The sequence below is a fragment of the Lissotriton vulgaris genome, chromosome 2_1 (assembly GCF_964263255.1).
Source record: "Lissotriton vulgaris chromosome 2_1, aLisVul1.2, whole genome shotgun sequence".
Lineage (NCBI taxonomy): Eukaryota > Metazoa > Chordata > Amphibia > Caudata > Salamandridae > Lissotriton > Lissotriton vulgaris.
This window is the reverse complement of record NC_141687.1, coordinates 1,761,724,454-1,761,749,990: the sequence shown is the minus strand read 5'-3', so window position 1 is coordinate 1,761,749,990 and position 25,537 is coordinate 1,761,724,454. Positions and strand designations below refer to the sequence as shown.

Sequence of the window (25,537 nt, the reverse complement as noted above, 5' to 3'; positions counted from 1 at the left end):
ATCGGGTTTTAGAGCATCCCACTCGACTGAGTTTGCCTTACTCTTTGCCACAGAGACAGTACGTATGAGGGTGGATGAAGGCCTGCTCACTGCACTGGTCCTATTGGACCCTAGTGCAGTGTTTGACACGGTGTCCCACACAATCCTCCTACACCGTCTCAGACAAGGAGGTCTGGACGGTGTTGTCTTGAAGTGGATGACCTCCTACCTACAGGACTGCAGTTTCTGGGCCACTTAACCTCCACACACCTCCAAAACATTGCTTTATCTCAAGGGGTGCCTTAGGGATCAATTTTGAGCCACACCCTCTTCATTGTTTGTCTCCCCACGTCTCCCCCCTTAGTAGAGATTGTGGAGAACCATGGGGTCAACATCCTATAGTATGCACATAATATGCAACTAGTAGTCACTCTCTCCTAATTCATCGAAGGCAGCTAACAATTTTGCAGATTGCCTAAAAGACCTGGCATCCTGGATGACAAGCAATTGCCTGAAACTGAATGGCTCCAAAACAAAAATCCTGGTAGTAGGGAAATCTCCATCAATCTGGTCTTCAGCCTGGTGTCCAACAACTCTATGTCCCGTCCCCAGCCCCATGACCAAGGTGAAAAACTTAGGATTCTGGCTGGATTGTACTCTCTCCTTCGAAACTCAGACCAGGAAAGTTTCAAGCAAATGTTTCAGAACCCTGAAAATGCTGAGGAAAACCTTGGACATTTTGCCTCAACCTGCTAGGAAAACCCTGGTCCTTGCTCTTGTGACATCTCAACTGGATTATGGGAATGTGCTTTACCTAGGTGCAACAATTAAATGTCTACACAGGCTGCAATGCATACAGAACGCAGCAGCAAACCTAGCTCTGAATCTACACAGGAAAGCTTTCTCTAAGAAAGCACTTGAATCCTTATACTGGCTACCCAGAGCTAAGAGGATTCTCTTTAAGGCCCTGTGTGTCTGCCACCGCACTCTACAGAAGAAAGGCCCGCTCTATCTGCGGACCACCTCACTCCTTATAGTCCAGGCCGACATCTCAGATCCACCGGGACTCACCTGGTTAGAGTTCCCAAGATTAGAAAAACCAGGATGGGCGCACGATCCTTTAGCTTCTTGGCAGCTAAAAATTGGAATACGCTTCCTTTGGCTCTCCGTGCGGAACAGTCGGAGAACCTTTTCCGGAAAAAACAAAAAACTTGGCTTTTTCAACTATAAGCTCTGATATGTCTGTCACTATTCCTGGTTCCGCTTGCCCCCCTTTGTTTTGTCTGTTAGCAGCATGAAGCACAGGGACCCACCAGCTGGTGTAACCAGGCGCTTTATAAGTGTCATTGTATTGTATAATGCACACCACAAGGTTCAGGAGAAAGAGTCCCATTTGTGGTTACAGTGTACTGTACCACCCCGCCTCTCAGATAATCTAGAGTAATGTAAAGCAAGACTGGCAAAAGCAAATTCTTTGAGTTGCATCTCTTCTGTGAAACAATACTCTTCTGATAAACTGGTTTTGTCCACTATTGAAACAAGTTGCAGCATATCTAAAGTGCATCCGCATACATTGCCTCATACATTGCTGCATCTGTCGGCCACTGCCTTCAGAGAGCATGCATGCCCACTGTGGCTGGGTCAGGTGATAGTCTGCTTTCCATTCAAGTGGCTGGTAATCACTTGGGATTGGTAGGATTTAACAGTTAATAAGGGAATTGCACTTTCTTTTCTCATTCTCAGCATTTCTGCTAAAAGTTCCTCAAACATTGTAAGAGCTCTTTCAGGAGATAAAGAATGCTCTCCTGAGTGGCATATGGCAGACATCAGAAAAGAAAATAGTAATATGTTCTATTCCAGTTTCTTTATTTCCCCCTAGGGACGCCTGGAGCATTGGACCCATTATCGTTTAGTAAAACTACCAAATTCCTTCTAGTGGATTGGTTTCACTCTTTCAAATTCTGAAGTCAATACATTAGGTGGTATGGGAACATCAGTAGATCGTCAAAGCACTCTTATCAATCAAAGGGTTATCTAACTATTTTGAGATCGGGTAGTAAGAAATCTACAAATGAATACTCCCCAAAAATGAATGCCAATCCACACAGACCAGTTTGTTTAATATAGGAAAGAGTGTACATTGACATTTAGGATTAACTCCAAAAGCTAATGCGTGGCACACAATCATTCCAAAAATGTGCCCACAAGTTATTTATCGATATTTTATCAGTCGTGAATACAAAGCTGTCACACTGAACAATTCAAATTTGATGAACTTAATTGCTCAATGAACTTTTAGGCATATTTGTGACGATAAACTATATCAAATGTGCTTTTAGATCACTTGCTACTTTTATTTGAATTAATAAAACCAACTGTGTTAGGGAAACATTAGTGTGAAAAGTTTTCTTGAGCCGCTTTTAACCAGGCTCTATGTTATGTACAATTCTCACTCAGATTAGACATGCAGTGTTCATGGTCGTGCCATCACCCATAAATTGATCGTACTTTGGATGATCAACTGCTCATTGACCATCCTCTAATGATGCATTTGTTCACCGAGAGTCCTGCTACTTCTCTAAATTAATGTATTGACTGGGCAACAGATGATGGCACAATCGTATTTAAATCTGACCGCTTCCATTCTTCACTATAAAACATTTAGTCGGAATAAATCCTAAATAAAAAAGGCTTCACGGGCTAAGAATAAGGATCTGAACCTGCTTTGTAATTTATCACTTCTGGAAAACCTTTATTACAGGTTAGTAGCTTTTCCTTGCTGTGTTGTAGGGCTTGTTTAGCATGCCTGAAAGTACAATGTTTAGACCTTTTTTTGTTTGGTGTGTAAATGCTAATGACAAGAATGCCTTTTTGGATGTCTAACTCCCTTTATTTCCTTAGTGGCTGTGAAACGACTGTTCTTGTTTGTCCAGCTCACTTAAGGTTATAGCAAGCCGCCTAAAGGTAAACATTCACAGCTTATATTGAGGCGTTCTCTAGTTACAACACATTGTTGTTTTAACCACCTCCTGTAAAGGGGAATTAAATAAGATTGGGGGATTTTGACAGTGACCTCAAGATGGCCAGGATTTCTGAATGTCGAAACAAAGTAAGTGGCAATTATGAGAAGGGTACCCCCACTTGCTATTTGTTTTTTAGCTAATTGATAACGTGTTCAAGATATTACATTGAAGTCACTGGGGTACATGTGAGGTGAGAATATTGTTGTCAAATATAAAATTGGGGAGCTAATGTTTCGGAGTCCTTCAAACAGATTTCATAGTCTGCCTGTCTGACTTTTCAGCCTAGTTTAGCGTTGTTCACTAAATTTACAGAAGCGGGATTAAATTGTAGAAAATGTCAATCCTGATTCATGCAGCATTACTCAAAGGACTAACGTGCACAGGTGAAAAGATTTGCCTTTCTATTTAATCCTGGCAAGCAAGATTTCAGGCATTTGTCACGTGTTGCTCTTAAAACTGTATGTAGATTTGTACACAGGTTGCTCCCGTCATTAAACCAGCCTCTAATTATTTGCTTTTGGGTTTCAACTCATAAAATCACACTTAACATCCAATAATTGTAAAACGCTTAGGTTTAAAAGATGCCACAGGATCACGAGGCTCAAAGAAAAAAATAACCTGCATCTTTCACATTTGGAGCATCTCATGTGTTTCAATGAGTTTAATATTATGTTTTTATTTTATCGTAGAGTGTGCTCTTGTTTAATTATAATTTCAAAGAGAGCTAATCTCTTGCACCAAGCAGATTTTTAACCAGACTCCGATAAAGGCCTCCGCAGACAAATCTTTCTAAAATTGTAAAAAAGTTGCTTCATTTTACGTTTGTGGATCATTTGCAGTAGCCATCATAGATGTTGCTTAAGCATTCAGAACATCAAAATTAAAGGTTGCTGTGTGTGATTTGAGCTGCTTCAACTTTGATCTGATAATCCTTATGGATGTTGAGATGTGGGGCTCCAGCCTTTTCTATAGGCTTTCTTGAAGCAGTCGCCCATTGATTTTGAATGTGCATTCAAAAGGGAGTGCCTTGTCAGTAAAACGGAAATGGAGCCTTTAACAAGATCCCTGACAATTTGAGCTCCAATCAAATTGGTGTTTCTTGCCATATCAAGAGCTGTGGTCTCCATATTTTACTTTCCACCTGCTAAAGGCCTTCACAAATACTTATCCATTAGTGATTGAATGTATTCTGCACTCCAGAACATGTGTGTTTACGTGGATTCCATGATCTAAACAATATTAGGTTTGACAAACCGGTCATGGAATAAAGGATTCATAAATCCTAGTAGTTACCCTTCTATCCAGTACCAAGCTGATACAATATGCAGTATCTGTGTAGGGTCTCTTATCTCATGAATTCACTCAAACTTAAAAGACCTCATCAGTGACTTGTGATGAGTAAAACGTTCAATCCAAATCTTTGTTTGCCCTTATAAATTAAAAGCCTTCTTTAATGCCTTTGTGCCGACCTTAGTGTTTAATGTATTTTAAGTTAAAAAAGATATATTTTCCAAACTTGTTAGACATTTAGCCTTGGTCCTGGGAGCTGCCCAGTATTTTGGGCCAAGACCTTTGCCAAGCTTTATATTGCACTTGCTTTTTAGGACAGGCATGTAGATGTACGCGTGAAGATAGTATCGCTAATCTTACTCAACTGGTGATGGAAAAAGTCTGTTTAATGACAGTAGTGTTATCTACAGTCCAGTAGCTCGATGCTAAAACCTGAAACCTTGTTGTCCAAATTTCATATGGCATTACAGTATTCTGTAGCAATGGCAAAAGACTCTGTGTAATCCTGCATGAACTCGTATTAGAATGGTTGTCCATTTTTATGCATTCCGTTATGTGTACTTATGACATGGCTATTGTATCTCGCACAGTCCTGTGAAAAAACAAATTTGACAAACCGATTTATAAATGCACGTTGGACCTTGCTTTAACCATGAATGACTCCCTTGAAGCTTAAAGCTGTTAATTATGCATATATACTTAATTCGTGGCATCGGTGTTTAAAGTTGTGTTACTGTTCTCCGATGACAAAACGGGGGAATGGGTTTTTTGTGTCATAAACGCTTACAAATTTAAAGGGCATGTGGTATCCATCGACTTGAGGTTGTTCAGGTTATTTAAACAAATCCCCTTTTCTTTTATTTATTTGAACATTAACAAACCTTTAGAGGGCTGCCGTTGTAGTAAAACAGTCTTGGCAACATTCTACACTTGGACTTAAATAAACTGTGTTAAACTGTATGTAGTCATTCTGAACTCTGTAATAAGCACTCATAATAATAACCAATCTAAAGCACCAGTATAGTGGAAACAAAGTACATTATAAGAAACGCAAACAGAATGAATCTAAAGTCTGGTGCCATTTCTAGTTTCTGTTAAATTTAATATAGGTTAATTAAACTCAATGCACCGACCTCAATCTTCTATTCTGTATTGGCTTGCATTCATGTTTGGCAGCCCTTACATAATACATACTCAGAGATAGTTAATGTTAGCACTGCAGTATAGCCCCTAGATTAAAAGCCTGTTTTATGTGGGAGACCTACAAAACTGTAAAGCAGTCTGGTTACATTTAAAGGTGGGGTCTGACTTAAAAGCTCTAGCAAGGTCTCTTCTCGGAGCAGGCTGTCCACAACACAAACATCTTGTTTCTTTGGGGCATTTGTGAGTACTAACATTAGGAATTGTGATTTTCAAATTGAGATTCTTACCGAATCACAATTTGGAAATCGCAATTCCTAATGTACTAAAGAATTATTTTAAAAAAAGCGATTCCTAGTGGGGTTACCAATCGATCTACCTCATTAATATTAATGAGTTAGATCGCAATTTGTGACCCACTGGAAATCTCAGCAATCACATGGATGGTGGCCTGCTGGGTCAGCAGACCACGATGTCTGATTGCTTTTTAATAAAACCAACTTTTTTTTATAGAATGCAGCCCATGTTCCTTAAATAAAAAGGTAAATTTTTTTAGGAGTAGGCCGTGATCCGTGGGACCACTGCCTGCTCTTAAATTTTTTAATTTTTTTGACGTTCTTCCCTTGAGAGCCCCCTTCATATTTGCAAATAGGTTACCACATTTGGTGTATGTAAAATATTAATGTTTCGCGACTGTTGCAAAAAATGCGAATAGGTATTCGGAAAGTATGTCCTAGGCATGTCCCTTACAAATACTGAATCGCAAACTCAGATTGCAATTCGATAACAAGTTACCCATTTTCAGTTTGACTTTTGTTCATTAAACAAAACATTTTTTGCGGTAGCAACTGGCCCAATTCACGGAATTGGGCCGGTTGCTACCTCATACAAGCTTTGTGCATGTGGCCATTACTGTCTTCAAATAGTTGCCATGATTTCTCATGTTTCACCATGGCTTCTGAAGTTTCCAGATAGTGCAAGATGATTAATGCAGGGTTGTCCAACAAAGTTCCAAGAATGCAGGACTGCATTCTCTATTTTGAAGATGTCCACGTAAGTTAAATTTACATTTTACAATTGACTTTTATAAATGGCATTCAGTTGGTTGGCGGTTTGCATACAGTTTATGCAAATTGATCTATTGTGAATACTCAGTGGTTCGCCAGAAAACCAGGCATGTATCTGGTTGCGAGGAACTTGCACTGGCTGCTACTGCTATAGTGGTTTGCAATTGCATTTGATTTTTGAGTTTCCCGCAGGGGTAAAAATATTCAGTTTGTTTGCACAACGGCACCCTCAAGTTCCTCAGCCCATTAAATTTGGAAAGCAGATCTTTACCTCTTGGCTCAAAGAAAGAGGGTCCAATCATGGACTTTATTTGTATTTAGTTATAAGTGTCTTATTGCTTCATAGCATAAACAGACTAATACTACCAGCATGCAGGTTCATGTTTGTCACTTCATCAGATTGAGCTGTTTCATTGCTGGTCAAGACAGACGCGCCATTTTCTTTTTGTTTAACTTTGTGGTAGCATCGGGGTGCGGGGTGGGAGTGAGCATGAGCTGGAGTAATGTACCACTGTAGTTTGTTTGTGCATGTGTTCTCTGCTGCAGGATTACCCATGCTATCGTGCCTAAAGCACTCTGGTTTCCAGGTGACAGACACGATTCACGGTATAGTATGAGATCTTAGGAAATGGAGCATTTTATACCGATTTTACTTCAATTATGCCTCTCATATTTGGGAGAAATATTTTAAAATTTCTTTTATTTTTGTGTAATCAGCAGAGCATTTTGTGCCACGATTCTTGCAATACACAGTAACTAAATCAGCACCTTTACCAACATGTATTGTTTTTATAAAAGATTATTCCTCTTTTATCTAATCCCGTCTGACTCTGCAGACCCAGTCGTGGCCACACCTTGTTTAATATATCGAGGCCACACCATGTATTTTAATGTTTGGTTTCATAACAAACCTTTGTGGCATCAAGAAAACAACACAGTAGGGCATCCGAAATTATGTACACCAAAATTAGTTTTTTCCATTAAAATCACAAGCCTTTATATCTTTTCAAGATGTTTTTCATGAATAATATCGCCCAATATCAAGGTTTTAATTGGATTCTAGTTTATCCTAATTTGGACATTATGTTCTGAGTCTTTGTGTGCTTCTAGTATCCACATCTTAAGAGGGCACCAATAGTTATTGGGTTGAAACTATTTATATGTATCAGTATATGAGCAACCCATAATTGTGTGTAATATATCTGGTACATGTTATACAAACAAGACTATTTTAAGATTATAGTCTGGTATACATAAAAAGAATTAATGTTGCTCATAACTAAGATAATTAATTGCATAAACTGACCCTCTTCATTTAAGATTGTGTTCTCAGTAAAATATGTAAACACGAAAGGCATGCTCCACTTGGCTTGCTCTCAGGTCACAATCTAATTTAGGCTGTGCAAGTTACTGGGTAAATCAGAGGCTCTTGGCACATTGTACAGCTGACATGGTTTAATTAACGTTTGGAAAAGATTCCACAGCCATGCTCTATTTTTCCGAGAAAAGTGAATTTTTTACTGTATTTACGTGTGCATTGTTTCATACATTGAAGTCTTTGGTGTCTAAGTTCTCTGCATTTGAGGGAAGGGCTGGTAGTGCACATGCTGTCCATGTTTAGATACATGTAAGCTGGCCTCTCTTAAAGCATGCGTACCACAGGATGTCTAACATTATTGGTGTTGGATATGGAATCTCACTCCCCTCAACCATCAACTGTTGACAAATTAACTTCCAATGTTTTTTCTCACCTTACACATTTTTTTTAAATTAAAAGATTGTGCCATGGAGGTCTGCAAGTTAGCTAAAATGTAGCATGATTGGTAAATAGATTTTTAGATTGAATCTTAATTTACAATGAAAATATTCATATTAATAGTACAAATTTGATAGGATAATTGAGATGAAACTAGTATATTTACAAAATGTTTAGACCTAGTTTTTGTTATTTTTTATATTGCCTTAAAAAAAAAGCTATGAGCTAGTATTACCAGCTTCTGAGAAAGCTTGTTATGTCAAATAAGTAGACCCTGTTTATAGACCATTTTCAACAAATTAACCTCTTTTTCTTTTCTGCAATATCTCTATGGAGTAAATTACCTACCCCATTTACTGATCTTGGAACGGTCGAAGGCTGATTCTCCCTTGACTATATTCACGCTCGCGTCATCCAAAATGTTACCCAATCCTCTCCGCATTTTTAATATATTGCTCTAACCACCATGGTGTCTAAGTGCTAGGAGACACCATTGGCTTAATACAATGAAAAAGGTCTGGTTAGCTTATCTTTTTTTCTTGTTTGCTCATAAGCTTTTGCTTAGCAGCACTAGTTTTGCTCCTTCTGTTCACTCCAGTGATTCAAATTGCCATAGCACATAATTCATGAAGTTGTATTTTTATAGCCGCTTTTGTTAATTTGTAGGACCCATACACACTTCATAAAGGGAAGGGATCCTCACCAGTATGATCTAAATCCTCTTGTACCACCGTTCGGGGTAACTGGACCAGTCCTCATACTGAGCTACACAACAACCATACCAATATAAACCGGCATAAATTGTCCGATAAACTACTAAACTTATAATTTCCTTTCATTCTATTATGCATGCAGGTTAATGTTCTTGCAGTTGTTTCATCAAGAATGTTAAGATTGCCAGCTAGGAGAATTAATCAACAAAATATTCACTTCAGTTTCTGAGAGCAGTGCAAGATATTTTGTTTGGTGTCTGCCTCTCAGACTGCCTAACTTTGCTGACTCCTGCTTTGTATGGACACAGTTTTGTGGTCGACATGATATATAAATACACAGAACTGCAGACCACCTTGAACCATCCTGCATCTTTTCCCTTCTCCGTCAGTGGGAATATATTTGTTTTGCTTACACAACTGCATGCAGTCCAGTATATTTAGACTGCTCCGGTGCTATTTTCAGAATAAGGGTACCACAAAGTATGATACTGATGTTATGTTGAGTGAGCATATCAAGTCTATGAAGTCCTAGATAACACATCATACCATATGTATGTATGTATGTGTGTTCTTAAATAGCGCTCGACTCACCCTAGGGCATCTCGGCGCTTGCGGAGTATAAGAATAGTTAGGTGAGAAATGGCATGGTATATGTTCTTTTTCAAATAGCCAGTTTCAGACTTCCACTTAATATTTTAAAAAACAATAAGAGGTAGCAGAGACCAAACGCTGTGGTTAGCAGTAACTCTCTATAGTCTGGCTTCATGGGCTTAGTAACTGCAGCGGTCAATGACAAGCAGCGTGTGTCTTTGTATCTCTGAACTTCAACTAAATTCCTGTGTTCAACAGCAGCTCAGAGACTGCTCAATCGTATATTTGATCCACAGTAGCACTGGAAAGTTTCTTGTTTAGATGGGGTTGGGGTGGAGAAGAAATATGGGTACATTTTTAGCCTACTATGATTTTGTGTTTTGAATGAAGAAAAGTGAAAAAAACCTGTATTTTCCGTTAATTTTCAAAATCATTCACCATAAGGAAATAAAGCTCACTTAGTGACTACTGAAAGTACATATATGCGTTAACTGTAAATAATGCTTCCTCTTTTCGGCAATGAATTTAATTGTTTGACATTTAGAAGCAATCAAAGGTAATTTCAAGTCCTTAATTGGCATTCTCCATGGCACAGTCTTTTGAAACTGCCCTTTCATGCTCACTTTTTCAGCAGGGTTGTAATGGATGAGGTTTTCAGGAGACCTTTGGTACTTCTTAGTAAATTGAAAGAGCTGAATTTATTTGGGTTGTGGAGAAAATCAGGTAGGTGCCCTAACCTTTCACTTTGGTTGCCATGTAATATTTTTCTTGTTTGTAAAATATTTTCATTTTCTCATTGATAGATGTCATGTAATAAAGGAGAAACCAAAGAGGATCAGAGGGATAACTTCTTTAAAGTAAGCATTTCCAATTGTTGTAATACATTTAAAGTATTTCTGTAGAGCATTCTTAGGTTAGTTGTTGCACCATCATGCAGTCATGATTACTCTACATAAACATTGCACTTCTTATTGATTCAGTTTCCTCTGCAGATTCTTTTATTTGACTATTCCAAACCGCGATGGGATTTTGGATCTTTAGCTGTAACATGATTTAGAGCTGTAATTTATACACCCTAGTACATAAAGTGTGCTGGCTCCTCTAACCCTCTTTTTCCCTATATTAAGCAGAGGAGTTGAAATTCAAAAATGCACTTACCTGCTTTCCATTTTCAAATTGTTTTATTCTTGTTTTTTGCAAATGTACTTCAGGTTCCCATGATTGTAGCAAATGCTTGAATTTTATAAACTTTCATCTTTGAACAGTGATATGTGGTATTTGAGCCTTCCAGCCCAAAATTAAATGCTTCTCCTGATAGCACTGAAGGCCCAACATTCAAAAGAGCAGTTTTTGCAAGCTTGATCAAGCTTGCTTCTGAGTGAGGGAAAGGCGTGTTCTGGAACCAATTCTCCGACTGGTGTCCTTCAGTGGAATCAGCGCCAAAAAGCGGAAGAATGCTCGTAGCTCTGGGAGTAAATTCCAGTCTTCAGTCACTGTTTTTCCTCTGAAAAAAGGAAGAGGAGACCTCTTTTTAGAGGTAGGACAAGGTGACTTTGGTGTTAGTGGCCAATTAGCTTTCCACTACTAATTTAGGAGGATCCATGAATCATTAACTATTTAAGAAAGTTGTTGGCCCCTTCAAACCCCAACAAGGGCTTTTTTAATGTTCAGTGATGCAGCTTAGGCTCACCATAGATGACCCTATGGATATTATATCAAAGTCTCCATATCAAGGAGTAAGATCTGGGGACGAGGCTGCGTAGCAAGGGGAGTCACCTTGGGTAGTATTTATTCATAACTGTCCTAAAGCATTTTAGGGGGCTTTTTTGATGCTCATGGTGCTGTTTCATTTCCATGGACAATCAAGGTTGGAAATAGCAGTTCCTGCGACTGTTGTTTCTGCTAATTCAATGGAGTGGTTGGAAGGGTTTGGTATAGGTGATTAGGACATGCAATTTGCAGACTTCTGTTGTCTTATTATTGAGCAGAGTGGTGAAGGGTAGGTTTTTATAGCTTACAGACTTTACAAGATGCAAGCAGTTTGGACACATGTGGTGCATAAGAATGCGCCAACTTTACCTTCATATGGCCAAAACAGGAGCAAAGCAGCTGCGCTGCTTCACCGTTGCTGGAGGTTTCGGTGGAATAAACTAAGCAGCCACGCCTCCACAGAACTTGATCTTGAAATAACTTGGAGTTTTTGATCATAGCTCATTTTTTACTTGCCTAAAAATACAGAACCTGAATTTTTGTAGGACCTTTAAATATATATACCAAACGAAAAACTTTCAAACCGCCATCTTTTTTTATCATCCATTGCATTCTCATCCTAGGCAACAACATAGTGATAACTACTATTTACAGCTTCAAGCATATTGAACTGTTAAGGAACAAGAGGGGTTCAAAGATGCAGTGCCTGAGAAGAATGTGTCTTACTTGGAATTAAAGCTGCCTGGGTCAGATACTCACTCATCCTACTTTGTATCTTGCTGGGAGGTGGATAATGTTTTTGTACTTTCCATGTACAAGCATCTTTAAAAAATTTAAATCTTCAGGGTGGAGTTAAAGCTTATTGGTCTTTTGGCTGGAACTACCCATTTCATTTGGAGGAATACAATAGACATTGGTGGTAATAAGGCACTTCCGCTTCCAGACCATTGTTTATTTGCAGCATCTTAATTTATTTATTTTTAAAAACCAATGCTGGAAAGTTGTAGCTGAAGGTATAATCAAAAAACAAGCTCCTTCTACACAAACATTCACACATGGTATCCAAAGCACAAGTATTGCGACCAATCAGTAATGCAGTTTTAAAATGCTTTTTTATGCATTAGCTAATCAGAAAAAAGTATACATGTGGCTTTGGATCTTTAATGTCCAGTCATGATATTCTATAGTATTAATTTGTGCCCTACGCTTTGTTAGTGCATGTTTCTATGAAATGGATGTTTTCATGAAGCAGTCTGTACAGGAATAAGATGGCAAAAGTAGTCAAAGATGTTACTGTATGAATATTGTAAAAGTTCATATCAATAAAGTATGTATGATCTTTGCTAAACTAAATAGTCCATTTACAAACTTTGCGCTGTATATTCTCAACTTGCCGAAGTATTTTTGTTTGTATTTAGCCAGCATCTGTTTTTTCTACAGGGTGCAGAAGCCATGGTAATGGAAGGAGTAATGTTTGCCATTTTGGCTGAGAGGTCTCTTGGGCCAAAGTTATATGGCATCTTTCCCCAAGGTCGCCTCGAGCAGTTCATTCCGGTGAGGAGTAATTGTTTATTTTCAACTGTGAATTTCTTTAAGATTTCTACAAACTTTGGATACAACTTTAATTTGTATACTACGAGTGGTAAATTCGAAACATTTAAATTGTGAATCAAAGTAATGATGGTCACATAAGGCCATTTGCTCTTCATTGCAAATAACATATAGGGAGTTCAAACAATATGCACTTGAATACAAACTGGTGCAAAATTGGCAATCTAAATTCTTGTAGGCTAATTCCTACTGAATCTGGCTTCTCCTGGAGTATTTTACAAGCTTTTGTTAACACCCTAGATTCTCCATATTTAAGCTCAAAGCATCCTAAATAAAATGAAGTTAGGTTTCATTTTCAGGATCTCCTTTTCCATGCCTTTCTTAGTCCATCGCAGTTTTAAAATAAAATCAAAGCTACCGATTGATGGTGAGCTTCAGCTGCAAAAAAAGAATGGTGACTGTGCTTTAGGTTCAAGTAAATTTGTGCCAGGGATTTTCTCTTTAGTTTGCCATACATATGATTTTGTCACTTCTAAAGTGATCAATACTTTCGAAGAACAAACCATGCAAACCTGGCTCAATAGCCTGAATATTGACGGCTTTAAACACCAATTTTACTGAATGCCAAGTCACTTGGATTCACCTTTGAGACCAAACTGTGCCTCCAGAACACACTGCCAAAAACAGACTGCCTGTTCCAAATCAATTCCAATTAAAGACATCCAGAAAGTGACTTCTGATCTGCTGTTCAAGCTCTTCTACTTACATCTGGATGGTGGTTCTGCCCTGCTCCACTCCTAGGCTTCCCAGTGACACCACTTACGAGCATACTATATGCTGCAGCACATCTCGTCCTGGTCCTGACAAATATGATCGCATCACCCCCATCCTGATGGAATTCAATTGTCCCCCCTTTCCTGACTGCATCATCTTCAAAACCAGCTGCATAATTTACAAAGCCATCCACACTAGCACCCCAGCTTATAATGCAAACAAGCTCACAAACTCTGGTAGTTCTCTGCACATCTGTATCCAGAACACTGTCAGACTGCAGACTTAAGTGTGTAAAAGAAAAAAACATGTATTTGGCCTTTTCAATCTATGTACCAGAAATCTGGAACAACATCTCCAAATCCATCTAGACCGCCCCAACGCTGCTCCAATTAAACACTACATCACAATGCATTAACAGTCCACATTACTACCACCTCCCATCACTTGTTGATGTTATGCTGGTCTTGACCCTCTACTGCGCTTATGCTAAATAGTGAAATTCTAATACAAGTCCCAGGCCAGAACCTCTTCGTCCATCCCATCCTCGGTGTCCCTTGTTGCTGTATTGCCAACAGTGCACACCAAAACTGGATGATTTTTGGTGGGCACAGCTGCAGCCTGAAAGAGCTGCTCATTGATTAAAAAAAAGAGTATATTCATGATATTGGCGGGAACTGAAAAATACAAAAGTATTAGCTTTTAGTTTTGTTATAACTTTTCATACTGGTGAACTTAAAGCAGAAAAGTAGACTTTCTGTATTGGTGTACTTTTCCAAACTGCAAATGCAACATAAAAGGATGGAAGTGGTACTGTCACTATTGTAAAAAAAAATAAAGAAAACTATTTTTGTGACATTCCTTGATAATTACATTGGGAACAGGACAAAGGTGCTGGGAAAACCTGCAATGACCGAAAAGGGAATGAAAAATATCTCACTAGAGAAAGTGGTGTCTTAATGACCACATGAAAAATTAAATGGCACTGCTAAAGTGGAGCTCTGCATACTTTCTATTTTGCTCATGTAAAGTTTGAAGAGTTATGATTAGTCCTTTTTCTGCATTTTACAGAGTTCTACACCATAAAAATTGAAAACTATCTCAACCATATTCTGGAGTCATTCAGTGCTCTCACTCTATAGTTCTTATTTTAATAAATGTTCTCCTTAAACAAAAGTAAACCAAACCAAACAAAAGCTTTTATATCTGTTTGTCAGTAAAAGTGGGCCATCTAGAAGCAACCTGTTTTGAAAGTAAGTATATTAGTGATACTTGTGTGGATGTGGTCTGCGCTACTTGCTGAGAATGGGGTGAGTAGGCTAGCCGGGTTTCATTCCATATTAATGTCTTAAAATACATTCCCCTCCTGCTGTTGGTGATGCCATACAAATGCTGAAGGGTTTCGTAAAGTGCTACATTTCTTCTTGTTTTAGAGTCGGAAGCTGGAAGTAGAAGAACTCGGTCTGCCGGATTTATCTGCAGAAATAGCAGAGAAGATGGCACGGTTTCACGGCATGAGAATGCCATTTAATAAGGAACCAAAGTGGCTCTTCGGTACAATGGAAAAGTAAGCATCTTTAAGTTTGTATTGGAAGTAAATATCTTGAGGGGAGGAACTTAAGGGCACAACTGGGCATTTTCTCAATGTAGTTTTGTTATTTAACTTGAAATATTAATTGTCCCGAATTTGAGGATCTTATATCTGTGAATGTGGTTTGTTTTTGGACAACTTTTTTTTTTTTGTGTGCATGAAACCTTACAAAATGTTATTTACTTTTGTTAAATTATCTAACGTTTTCCAAGGTTTTACCTGGGGCTTCAAATAGCACAACACAGTGTCAATTTGGATGTGCTGAAACATCAATACACATTTTTGCGATGGCGAACACTAAGCCGCCTAAACAGCATGGTACCAAATTCTCATGCACAGAAAAAACACATACTTTTTTGCCCAGTTTGCTATATGCTGTGTAATTGTTTAAAATGAATGTATACATGTCTAGGTGCAAAGATTAGGAATTTTCAAACTATTGACCTTCAGTAAGCTAGATGTCTTTATTGCTCTACTAGCATGATTAAAGTAACACTTCGAAATCCTGCTAGTTTTGCATTGCATATTGCAAAAGCCAATGTGACAAAATGTTCATGAAATAATTTTGTTAGATCTGAGAATTAAAAGTTTGAAATTGCACTCACAGGCATAATCACTACTTTGCCGGAGCACCAAATCTGGCTAGGAAAGCTTTCATGCATATAAGGGTGTGTGTGTGTGGTGTGTATGTGCGTGTGTGTATATATACACTATATATATATATATATATATATATATATATATATATATATACACACGTGTGTATGTGTGTGTATATATATATATATATATACACACATATGTTCGTGTGAATGCTGTAACTAAGAAAATAAACGGGAAGAACCCCCACAACAACGTGTGCTGGCTCCTCAATTTAATTCAGTTGGGGAATAAATATATATATATATATATATATATATATATATATATATATATATATATATAGCTATAAACATTTGCGCTGGAAGTTAACACATTAAAGAGACCTTGTAGCAATTTGGAGAATTTTTTCACAGTGTAGAATAATTGTAATTTGCTGCGTATGAAGGACTTTGCAGTACATTCTCATGCCAGGCTGGCTCTGATGTAGTGCAAAAATGTATTAGTGTTTTTCTTAGTACACTCGCTAAATGTGTTCTTGGCCACATTTTTCAGTCATGGCATAAGTATGTAATGTTTGGGTGCTTTTATTGCACAAATTGCAATGTATAAGACCGTATTTCACAGGGAACCGGGACATATAGGAACTGTTCTCTGTGCAATATACTTTTTGTCATCTTGACAGCCTCCAAATCTCTTTGTATATCTTTCCTATTGTCCTGGTCACTAGGATTGTGGCAAGGTTATCTACGTTAAGGTTCAAAAAGGGCAAAATATGCTGCACATTAATCTTAGACAGTATTTTAATCAACTTCTCAACTTCAGGGAGAAAGTTTAATTATAGAAGTCTCTTACTCGTCTGGTCAGTCCACGGGGAATTTCCCTAACTTCTGACAGAGAATTAAAGCAGATGGGGAAGGACGTTTTTTCAGCAGAAAGCATGGCCCAGAAGTACATCTACTCCAAGTCCTCCTTGCTCAGTACACTTGTGCCTTGTGGGGTAGGGCACAAATGGTAGTGGAAGGGTTATTTTGAAGAGGTTTTCCAAGAATGCCAAAATGCCTACATCACATTTTCAAATCTGGTCTGGGCACAGCAAATTTTGAGACCTGGGTCCCTCTCCGGAGACATGCCTAGTTCTGAACTTGTAACTTTTCCCCTTACATCCAAGCCAATATAATGGCTCTGCTTTTCAATGTAGTACTGTTAGATGATAAAGCTGATTTGGCACTGGAGTGGTTCCACACCAGTAAAGCTAAAGCATTCTCCTTCGCGCTACAGCTACCATCCCCTGTGAGATTCTCACCAATTTTGGCTTTTTTATGGCTTCTCAAGGGAGATTCTAATGTTGCTAGCAAGTTCAATACTATCCTCTGCAAAAGCTGCACCAGTAGTTCTAGTGTTCTCCCCCAATACCAACCTGAATCTGGAGGAGGAAGGGTGGGGGGGTCCTGCTCTCCCACCCCCCCCCCACCCCCCCCACCCCCCCTCGACCTCCCCAACTTGGAAGACCATCACTTCGCACCAGTGGGTTCTTCAAATTGAGCTAAAGTGGCTACTGCTGCTTTATTAAGTAATATTCCAATTCCAGATATTTGCAAGCATCCACGTGGACATCTGTTTGTTAATTCACCAAGCACCATATTGCCTAGACTCAGACACTAGAGCAAATGCTCATGTAGGGCAGGCTTCCCTCAGAAATGTATTCTCTTAGACTACCATTGTGGATTCTTTGTCTTCTCCGCCGCTCTTAGTCAGATGGGTTTGCTACTCTATTCAGTGCTATGACTATAAACAGAAATCCCCTACGAGAGAAGGAATAGTTTCTTAACCTGTAACTCCAGTTCTCTTGTAGGGGAATTTTCATTATAGGTGTAAGCACAGTGGAGTGAATAGAGGTAACCTTGTGAGCTACGTATCATCAAGCATTGCATTACAAAGGTAAGGAACTGAAGCAACTGCCATCTGCTGAACAAGGTGGGATACTGGTGGTCTCTGGATTCTTAAAGATGGTTACAATTTTAACCATCTAATGGTAGCCTACACTGTCTGGTCTACTCGACCATAAAAAGGGGAGATTTAAACTGTTTGCTAAGGCATCATAAATTGATGCATATATGCTTCCTTGTGTCCTTTTTGTTTTTTTAGCTCATTATGAATAAGTGGGCCAATGTAGCCTATGTCTATAGGCTGCATTATCTGTTTTCTTTCTTAAGTGTCTCTGCAGGCCTTTCCAAACAGAGGAGAAAATTAACATTTAATAAGATGTATATTGAAAGTGCCCTGGGGTCCCCGCACGTGGTTGCGACTATTCAGTCCTTAAGACTGTAATGAAAATTCCCCCACAAGAGAACTGGAGTTACAGGAAAATTATTTTGTCTGTCTTAATGCAAAGTTTGTAATTCTTTCAGCAGCTTGTGCTGTAACAGGAGAGCAAAAATTACTATGGTCACTTAAAATGGTAAACAATACATTTTACACAAGAGCCATTTTCTAGCGAGTCAAAAAAATCAAATGTTTACAGTACCACCCACCTGCAAACCCCTACTGTATGTCTTAGATGCCATAACAAAATCAGTTTTTCTCTTCAATTCAGTTTTTTGACTGTTCACAAGTTTGAATCTGTTTGTGAACCCTAGGGCAACTTGTGAACCAATCCATTTCTTATTTAAGGAGGTATAATCCGAACTGGAAAAGAAAGAAATGGTGAAAGGTGTTTTTTTGTTGTTTTTTTGAATGGAAGACAATTTTAACATTTCATGAATGGAAAATGAAGGGAAGACAATTTTAACATTTCATGAATGGAAAAAGAAGTCTGTGTTGATTAACAAAATACTGATTGTAATCATGTAAGGTTTAAAAACACCTTGAACTGGTTCATGAACTATTTTAATCGTTATAGCTTGTCGCATATGGACCAAAAAACCCTGCTTGTGCACCAAAAGGCACATTAAATGAATGTCTGTGGTGGAACGCACAGCATATATTCAGGGACCAGTAGCTTTAGATTGATGCAGAGAGCAGCAAATGTCACTGATTCATAGTTTCTCAACCATAATGTCACTTACTGTAAACTTTTTTCATTGAGATTAAGCAAGTTTATTGATTGAAGGAAACCTTGCCTCTAGTGTTTATTTCTTTTGGAATAGCATTCTGCTCATGGTAACTTGTAAATACCTTTTTCGTCTTTCAGTTCCTCAATAGCCATGACTTGAACAAGAAAAAAAGTTATTGAAATAGTTGCAAATGTGTTTGTATATGCATATTCTTGAAGCAAGTATACATTTTCCTTACAGGTATCTAAATCAAGTGCTGAAACTTAAGTTCACTAGAGAATCTCATATTCGAAAGCTGGACAGACTTCTGAGTTACAATTTGCCAATGGAAATGGAAAACCTAAGGTAGGTAGCAGATGTTTCTCTGTAAAAGCTATATTTAACTTTGAGTATGATTTCTGCATTCTCTTGCTTATGACAATAGAACTGCCATCAATGCAGGTTGAAATCCAACATGCGTTAAAAGTTGATTTTTCTGTGAAATTCTGGAGTTTGTTGTTGGATTTTGCCACTACCTCAGCCCTAAGCGTACAGCAGGCTACACCTGCAGCAAGTCCTCATGTCCCCTCACCCCCCACCCCTCCACATTTGTCTGACATTGTCTTTTTACTGTAACTTTCATTCATGCTCTCCTCCTAGTCTCTTGCCACCATGCAAGCCTATTTCTGTAGAGGGCTCTGTTGCACCTGTAATTATTGTTCAATCTCGAGTTCCTTTGATATAATGTTAAATAATGTTTTATGACAGAGGGGCGCTTAAACTTGTTCTGGCTGCTAAAAAAACATGGCTTGCTATTTGACCGAGGGCTGAATAGACCGCCTAACAGTACTTTCGAAGTTAAAAATTATCCTTCGTTTTAATGAGTGGGGGTACAATCAGAGGGCACAATTATTGCAGTGGGCATGTAAATAAAGAGTAAAGATCACCAAGTAAGGGGCTAAGAGATTTCGCCCAAGATTTGTTTAGGAACATAGGGCCGTTGCAGCATTAATTGCCTCATTTAGGTTGTAAGAGTTGAGTGTAGATAACCTTTGACCACAAGTGCTTGTCTAAGTGTAGGATAACACATAATATAAAGTCATTACAGTGGGGTGTTATAAAAGTCTATTTTAGCGATGATACGATTGCGAAAATATTTGGAATTTAAATAAGTGGGCATTTTTATTGCCTTCATTCAACACATGCTGCCCTTTACTGCTTTTAAATTCTTCACATTATGTACACATGATCAGCTTTGGAAGTAGGAAAGCTACTTTGTGCTTTTTTCAAACTGTGTATATAAATTCAGGGTTTAAACGTTTGAGAGGTCATTTCATGCAAGAGAAGTCAGTGCTGATTGGGAGAATGCCCTACTAATGTAATTGTAACAGAAGAAGGCTACCGACTAGACCTATCAGGAACCAGGGTAATGGGATAGAATGTAGAACACATGTTTGCTAGGGTCTTCAAAGGACAATAGCTAATCCAGAGACCATTCATAATAACTATGATTAACAGTGAAGCACAGATGCAGTGTAGATCATCATAACTAATTTTATTTAATCAGCAAACCAGTTTATTTAGTCCCAATTAGTGTTAGATGTAGATAAGTTACTTGCAACAATACAGTGACAGAGCCAGTAAAACGTTCCTGATCAAAGTAGTACTTTGTAGCCATTTTGTGTTTTTATTTTTTGCAAACTACTGCTTTTGTGCTTTATGAAGTGTCTTGATATTGAGTATGTTTCAGTGAATAAGAACATCTCCAATAATGCACAGTCTGTCTTGCTAAGAAGGCAATCTTCATTATTGAAGGGGAGAGGCATTCTGGGATAGGCTGTATTTCTCAATAGTGTCATATAACATGATCTAAGCTCCTCGAGACCACTTTAAAATGCTAGGATTCCGTTTCATTTTCTCATAATGTAATAATTTCCTGCGCTAAGGTGTTAGTAAAATCTTTCACATTATTATTTTGAATTTGTTTGCTGCATTTAAAAAAAGAGGGAAAAATTCCAGTTAAACAATTGTGGTATTTATTTTGCATCTTTAATGATAGTGTATGTGTGTATAATACTACTTTGTGTTCAATTATGGTAATACTTTGCTTTTCAGTGTTTAAGTAATAAAATTCCTGAGTACAAAAAACCCTGCAAGTCTTGGCAGGTTCTGAAGAAACCTCTTTAATTATCCGCACAATGTGATGAGATGCCTACCTGTTTTCTCAACTATTCAGAACTACAAGACTATTCACTTAGGTCTGAGAGACATAGGGATTTTAGCCTAGGGTAGCCAAGACCGTAATCCCTGGCATGCAACACTAATATCTTTGATAAAACATTTTGACCTGTGTAGCGCACACCAACGCTTGATTGGAACTAATATAGCACTTTACAAAGGGTTTTGTGCTCTCCTTCCTAATGAATATTTATTTAGGTATTTACATAGCATTTGCACAACACATAGACCCAACCTCATACATATCCTACTAACTACCAGACACCTTCAAACAGAAATCTCAATCATTAGTGCTCATCCTGCAGTACTCCACATACCAGACAATTCAAACCTAATTCGCTATGAAAACCTTGACGCCTTCTTAACAAACCTGGCTCACCCCCATATCTTCGCACATCCTGGATTTTCTTCCCACATGCTACAGCATTTATTGTGCGGACTGCGCAGACAGGAAAATATAAGAAAACCAAACTTTCAAGGACTTCTTGATAGCAAAGTTCCTCCGTGCAGCAGAGACAGCTCCTTGCATCTGCCTAAGCACAGTACTCTTACAACACCATAAATAAAGCCACCAACAGAAGCAGAAAATGATTCAAAACAATCAAGCATTGCATCCACCCCTGCCAGACCCGCCTGTTCCTCGCTTCATAGAAAAGTGCAATACCTCAATCTTTTCAGTGAAAAAATACAGAAATCCCACTTGCGTATTGACGATACAAAGCCTGCTTAATCTCTCACATCCAGCCCATTCCAACACTGCTCAGCATTCAAAGCCCTAGCTCTCCTAAATCTGACTGATGTTCTCCAAAGCCACTTATAAACCACTGTCCTTCATCAAAGATTACCATTGTTAATGCCTCCTGTACTCCATGCATTTTCTTAACCTCTCAATACTGCAAGATCTTCCCTCTCCGAAAGAAACCGACACTAGACCTTGATGACCTCAATAAATAACGCCTCGTCACTGACCTGCCTTTCATCTGCAAGGTCATTGAAAAAGCAGTCTATGGTCAACTCTAAGATCATATTAATGGTATCCATCACTTATACTACTACGTGGCTGTCTTAGGATCAAACTGCAGCATGGAGAACGCCAACTTGCACTTTGTAGACAATGCCCTCTTGACCATAGATGAAGATGTCCCTATCCCCCTGATGTTGCTGGACTTACAAGCTGCCTTTGACAGTCAACCATCCCACTCCCATACGCACTCTGAGAGTTGCGAATGGGATTTACCAACCGTGCTCTTGACTGGTGATACTCCTTCCATTTCAGCCAATATCAGTTAGCTTACATGAACACCTCCAGGTCACAAAAGATCCCTATCCCATATATCCAGTCCCTCAGTGTTCCATACTATCTCCTCTCCTCTTCAACCGCCTGGTGCTCTACTCGTAGATAAACGTATCAGTATGTACTGCTTCAGACACCCAGTGCCTCAAACACTGCTTACATATAATTCAGACCTGGTTGTCAAGCACCTACCTGAAGCTCCTTTCAGCCAAGATAGAATTTCTATTATGTGCCAAGAGCAACAAACCAGATGCAGTACAAATCTGGCTCAATGACATGAAGCTTGATGGCTTTTTGGAATCCAAACTCTCCCCGAATACCAAATCACTTGGATTCAACCCAAACACCAATCTCTCCTTTAAGAAACACAGTGCCAAAAAATAACAGGGACCTGGTACCAGCCTAACCATTGCTTCAGAACTACTGTTCTGTTCTACTGTACTGTCTCATATGGATGGTGCTAATGCCCAACTCTAGGGCCTTTCAGACTTCACTGGCACCACTTGGGGGGATCTGCAGAATGTCTCATCCAGGGCCTTAAAAAACCTGATTACATCACCTATACCCTGAAGGAACTCTATTGGCTCCCTTTGTCAGCCCACAGCACCTTCAAAAAACGCTACATTATTTCCAAAGCCATTAGTCTGCACCCCTGCTTATTTGCAGACAAGCTCACAATCTCTGGTAATTTTGGGCACACCCGCAGACGGGACACCATCAGCCTGCAGATGAAGCAGTGTAAAAAAGAAGAAAAAAAAGAAAATGTGTTGGTCGTGGCCCTCTGTGCAGGATCCTGCCCAAACTTTTTTTGCATTGACCCTCCTGTTTTCTGCACCAGTGTGTGTTGGCCTTTAGGACTCTGTACCCTTTACTACTGCTAACCCGTTGTAAATTGCATGTGCTCTCTCCTTTAAACATGGTAAAATTGACTTACAGCCAATTAGCAAATTCTATTTATTTGTAAGTCCTTATCCTTAGTAAAGTGGTACTTCATGTTGTCAGGGCCTGTAAATTACATACTTCAGTTGGATCCACAGCAAACCTTTTACCACCCACTTAAGTAGCCTTTTAGGATTTAGATCTGTTTTTATTATTTCAAATTAGACTCCATACAATACTGCCCACCTACCTCCATTGGCTGGTGGTGATGTAAGTATCAGACTGTGGGAACATTATAGGTGTAGATATTGTTTAGTCAGTTAAGGAGAGAGATGGGGGGCCGTTACTCATTGGAAGTAAAGTCTAGGGGGTGCAATCAGGTAATGTGATATTATTTGGGTGAAACTGCTGGTATTAAACGCAGAACTTGTAGGTAGCAGGGACAGGATAGCTCCTGAAACTCTGTAGTCTGGTATGTAAGGCAGCGTTGCCTCATTTTATCAAAAAGGGGAGGACGCTGCATTGCCAATGCCCTTAGCTTCTCCATTCCGATTATGTCCCATAATTTGTGTAGCTAATTTAAATGTGTTGGGATAGTTTTGGTGCCCCATTTGCTACGGAGGAGGAAGTGCGAGAGTGATGGCTTTACCTATAGGGAGAAAATTACAAAAAACAATTTGATGGACAGAATGTAGATCAATGTCTTACATTCACCCCAGTACAAGGATCTGGGCCTAAATCCATCGTTTTTTGCACTCCACACCACCCTGGGTTAGATAATGGCTTTATGCAAATCAGCTCTGACCCTGTGCCCCATGGGAACAGTCCAGTCCGAACTACACAGCCATATCTTTCCCAGACCGGAATCAAGCATCCGAGGACCGGACCGGTTTCGAGGTAACACCTCTCATCAGCCCGGCTAGCTTGACTCCAGTGGTGTGGAGGCTCTGGGACCCACGTCTGGGCTACCCCAGTACACTCAGGGAGAAAATTACAAAAAACAATTTGATGGACAGAATGTAGATCAATGTCTTACATTCACCCCAGTACAAGGATCTGGGCCTAAATCCATCGTTTTTTGCACTCCACACCACCCTGGGTTAGATAATGGCTTTATGCAAATCAGCTCTGACCCTGTGCCCCATGGGAACAGTCCAGTCCGAACTACACAGCCATATCTTTCCCAGACCGGAATCAAGCATCCGAGGACCGGACCGGTTTACCTATAGGGGACAGCAAACGGTGCGCCCTGGTGATTTTAGTAGGGACTACGGTACATTCCCCCCGGCAGTCCTTAAACAGGTATCAGGGACAGTATGCCCAGTGATAATGCAGGTCATTAACGCGTCTCTGGCCTCGGATGTAGTGCCCCCCAACTGGAAGGAGGCTAAGGTCAGAGGCCTGATGAAAAAACCCAGCTTGGACCCTGAAGACCTGGCCAATTACAGGCCTATTTCATTATTACCAGCCATCAGCAAAATAGCTGAAAAACATGTGAACCAGGCTCTTTCTTCCTTTATTGAATCCACTGATGGATTACACTCCACCCAGACAGGATTCAGAGCAAAACAAGGGACAGAGACAGCTCTGGTGGCGGTAGTTGAGGCAGTCAGGGGTATTGTGGATGCAGGAGGCTGTGCTGCTGTGGTCCTGTTGGACCTCAGCGCAGCCTTCGATACTGTGAACCACTCTCTCTTGCTGCACCGGCTGCATCTCACAGGGGTCTCTGGATTGGCCATCAAATGGCTCCATTCTTTTCTATCAGACAGAAGCTTCTCCGTCTTTGAGGGAGAGGTGTCATCCAGCCAGCTGCAATTGAATCACGGTGTTCCCCAGGGATCTTCCCTCAGCCCTACTTTGTTTAATATTTACATGAGACCTTTGGCTGAGGTGGTTCTTCCCTGGGGAATCCAACTTGTTACCTACGCCGATGACATGCAGCTGGTTGTGTCTTTGGTGAGGGACGATGCTTTAGATCAGGGGATCAATAATCTGACCCCGTGTCTCACCAAGGTCCTGGAATGGATGACCTCCTCCTTTTTAAAGCTAAATGGGGCCAAAACGGACATCATGCTTCTGGGTTACAAAGCCCCAATTAACCTGGACCCTTGGTGGCCGCACTGCCTAGGACCCCCTCCGGTACCTAAGACCCAAATAAAAAGCCTGGGGATCTGGTTAGACTCCTCGCTAGGATTTCACTACCAGGCTAAGAAGGTAGCCGCGACCTGCTATGGACTGCTGAGAGTCTTAAAAAAAGTCTTAGATCTCCTGCCATTTGAAGCTAGACGATTGCTGGTCCAGTCGCTGAT

The 25,537-nt window shown here is 39.6% G+C and overlaps 1 protein-coding gene across 1 annotated transcript in view; it reads left to right on the top strand.

Annotated features, from left to right (window-relative positions):
• LOC147733253 (choline kinase alpha-like) overlaps nt 1–25,537 on the top strand; it is a 137,069-nt gene that overhangs the window by 26,714 nt on the left and 84,818 nt on the right. Inside the window, exons 3-6 of the mRNA XM_086957815.1 lie at nt 10,363–10,416; nt 12,710–12,823; nt 15,025–15,158; nt 19,079–19,183. Coding sequence (XP_086813941.1) covers nt 10,363–10,416; nt 12,710–12,823; nt 15,025–15,158; nt 19,079–19,183 — 407 coding nt within the window. The remainder of the gene's footprint in view (nt 1–10,362; nt 10,417–12,709; nt 12,824–15,024; nt 15,159–19,078; nt 19,184–25,537) is intronic.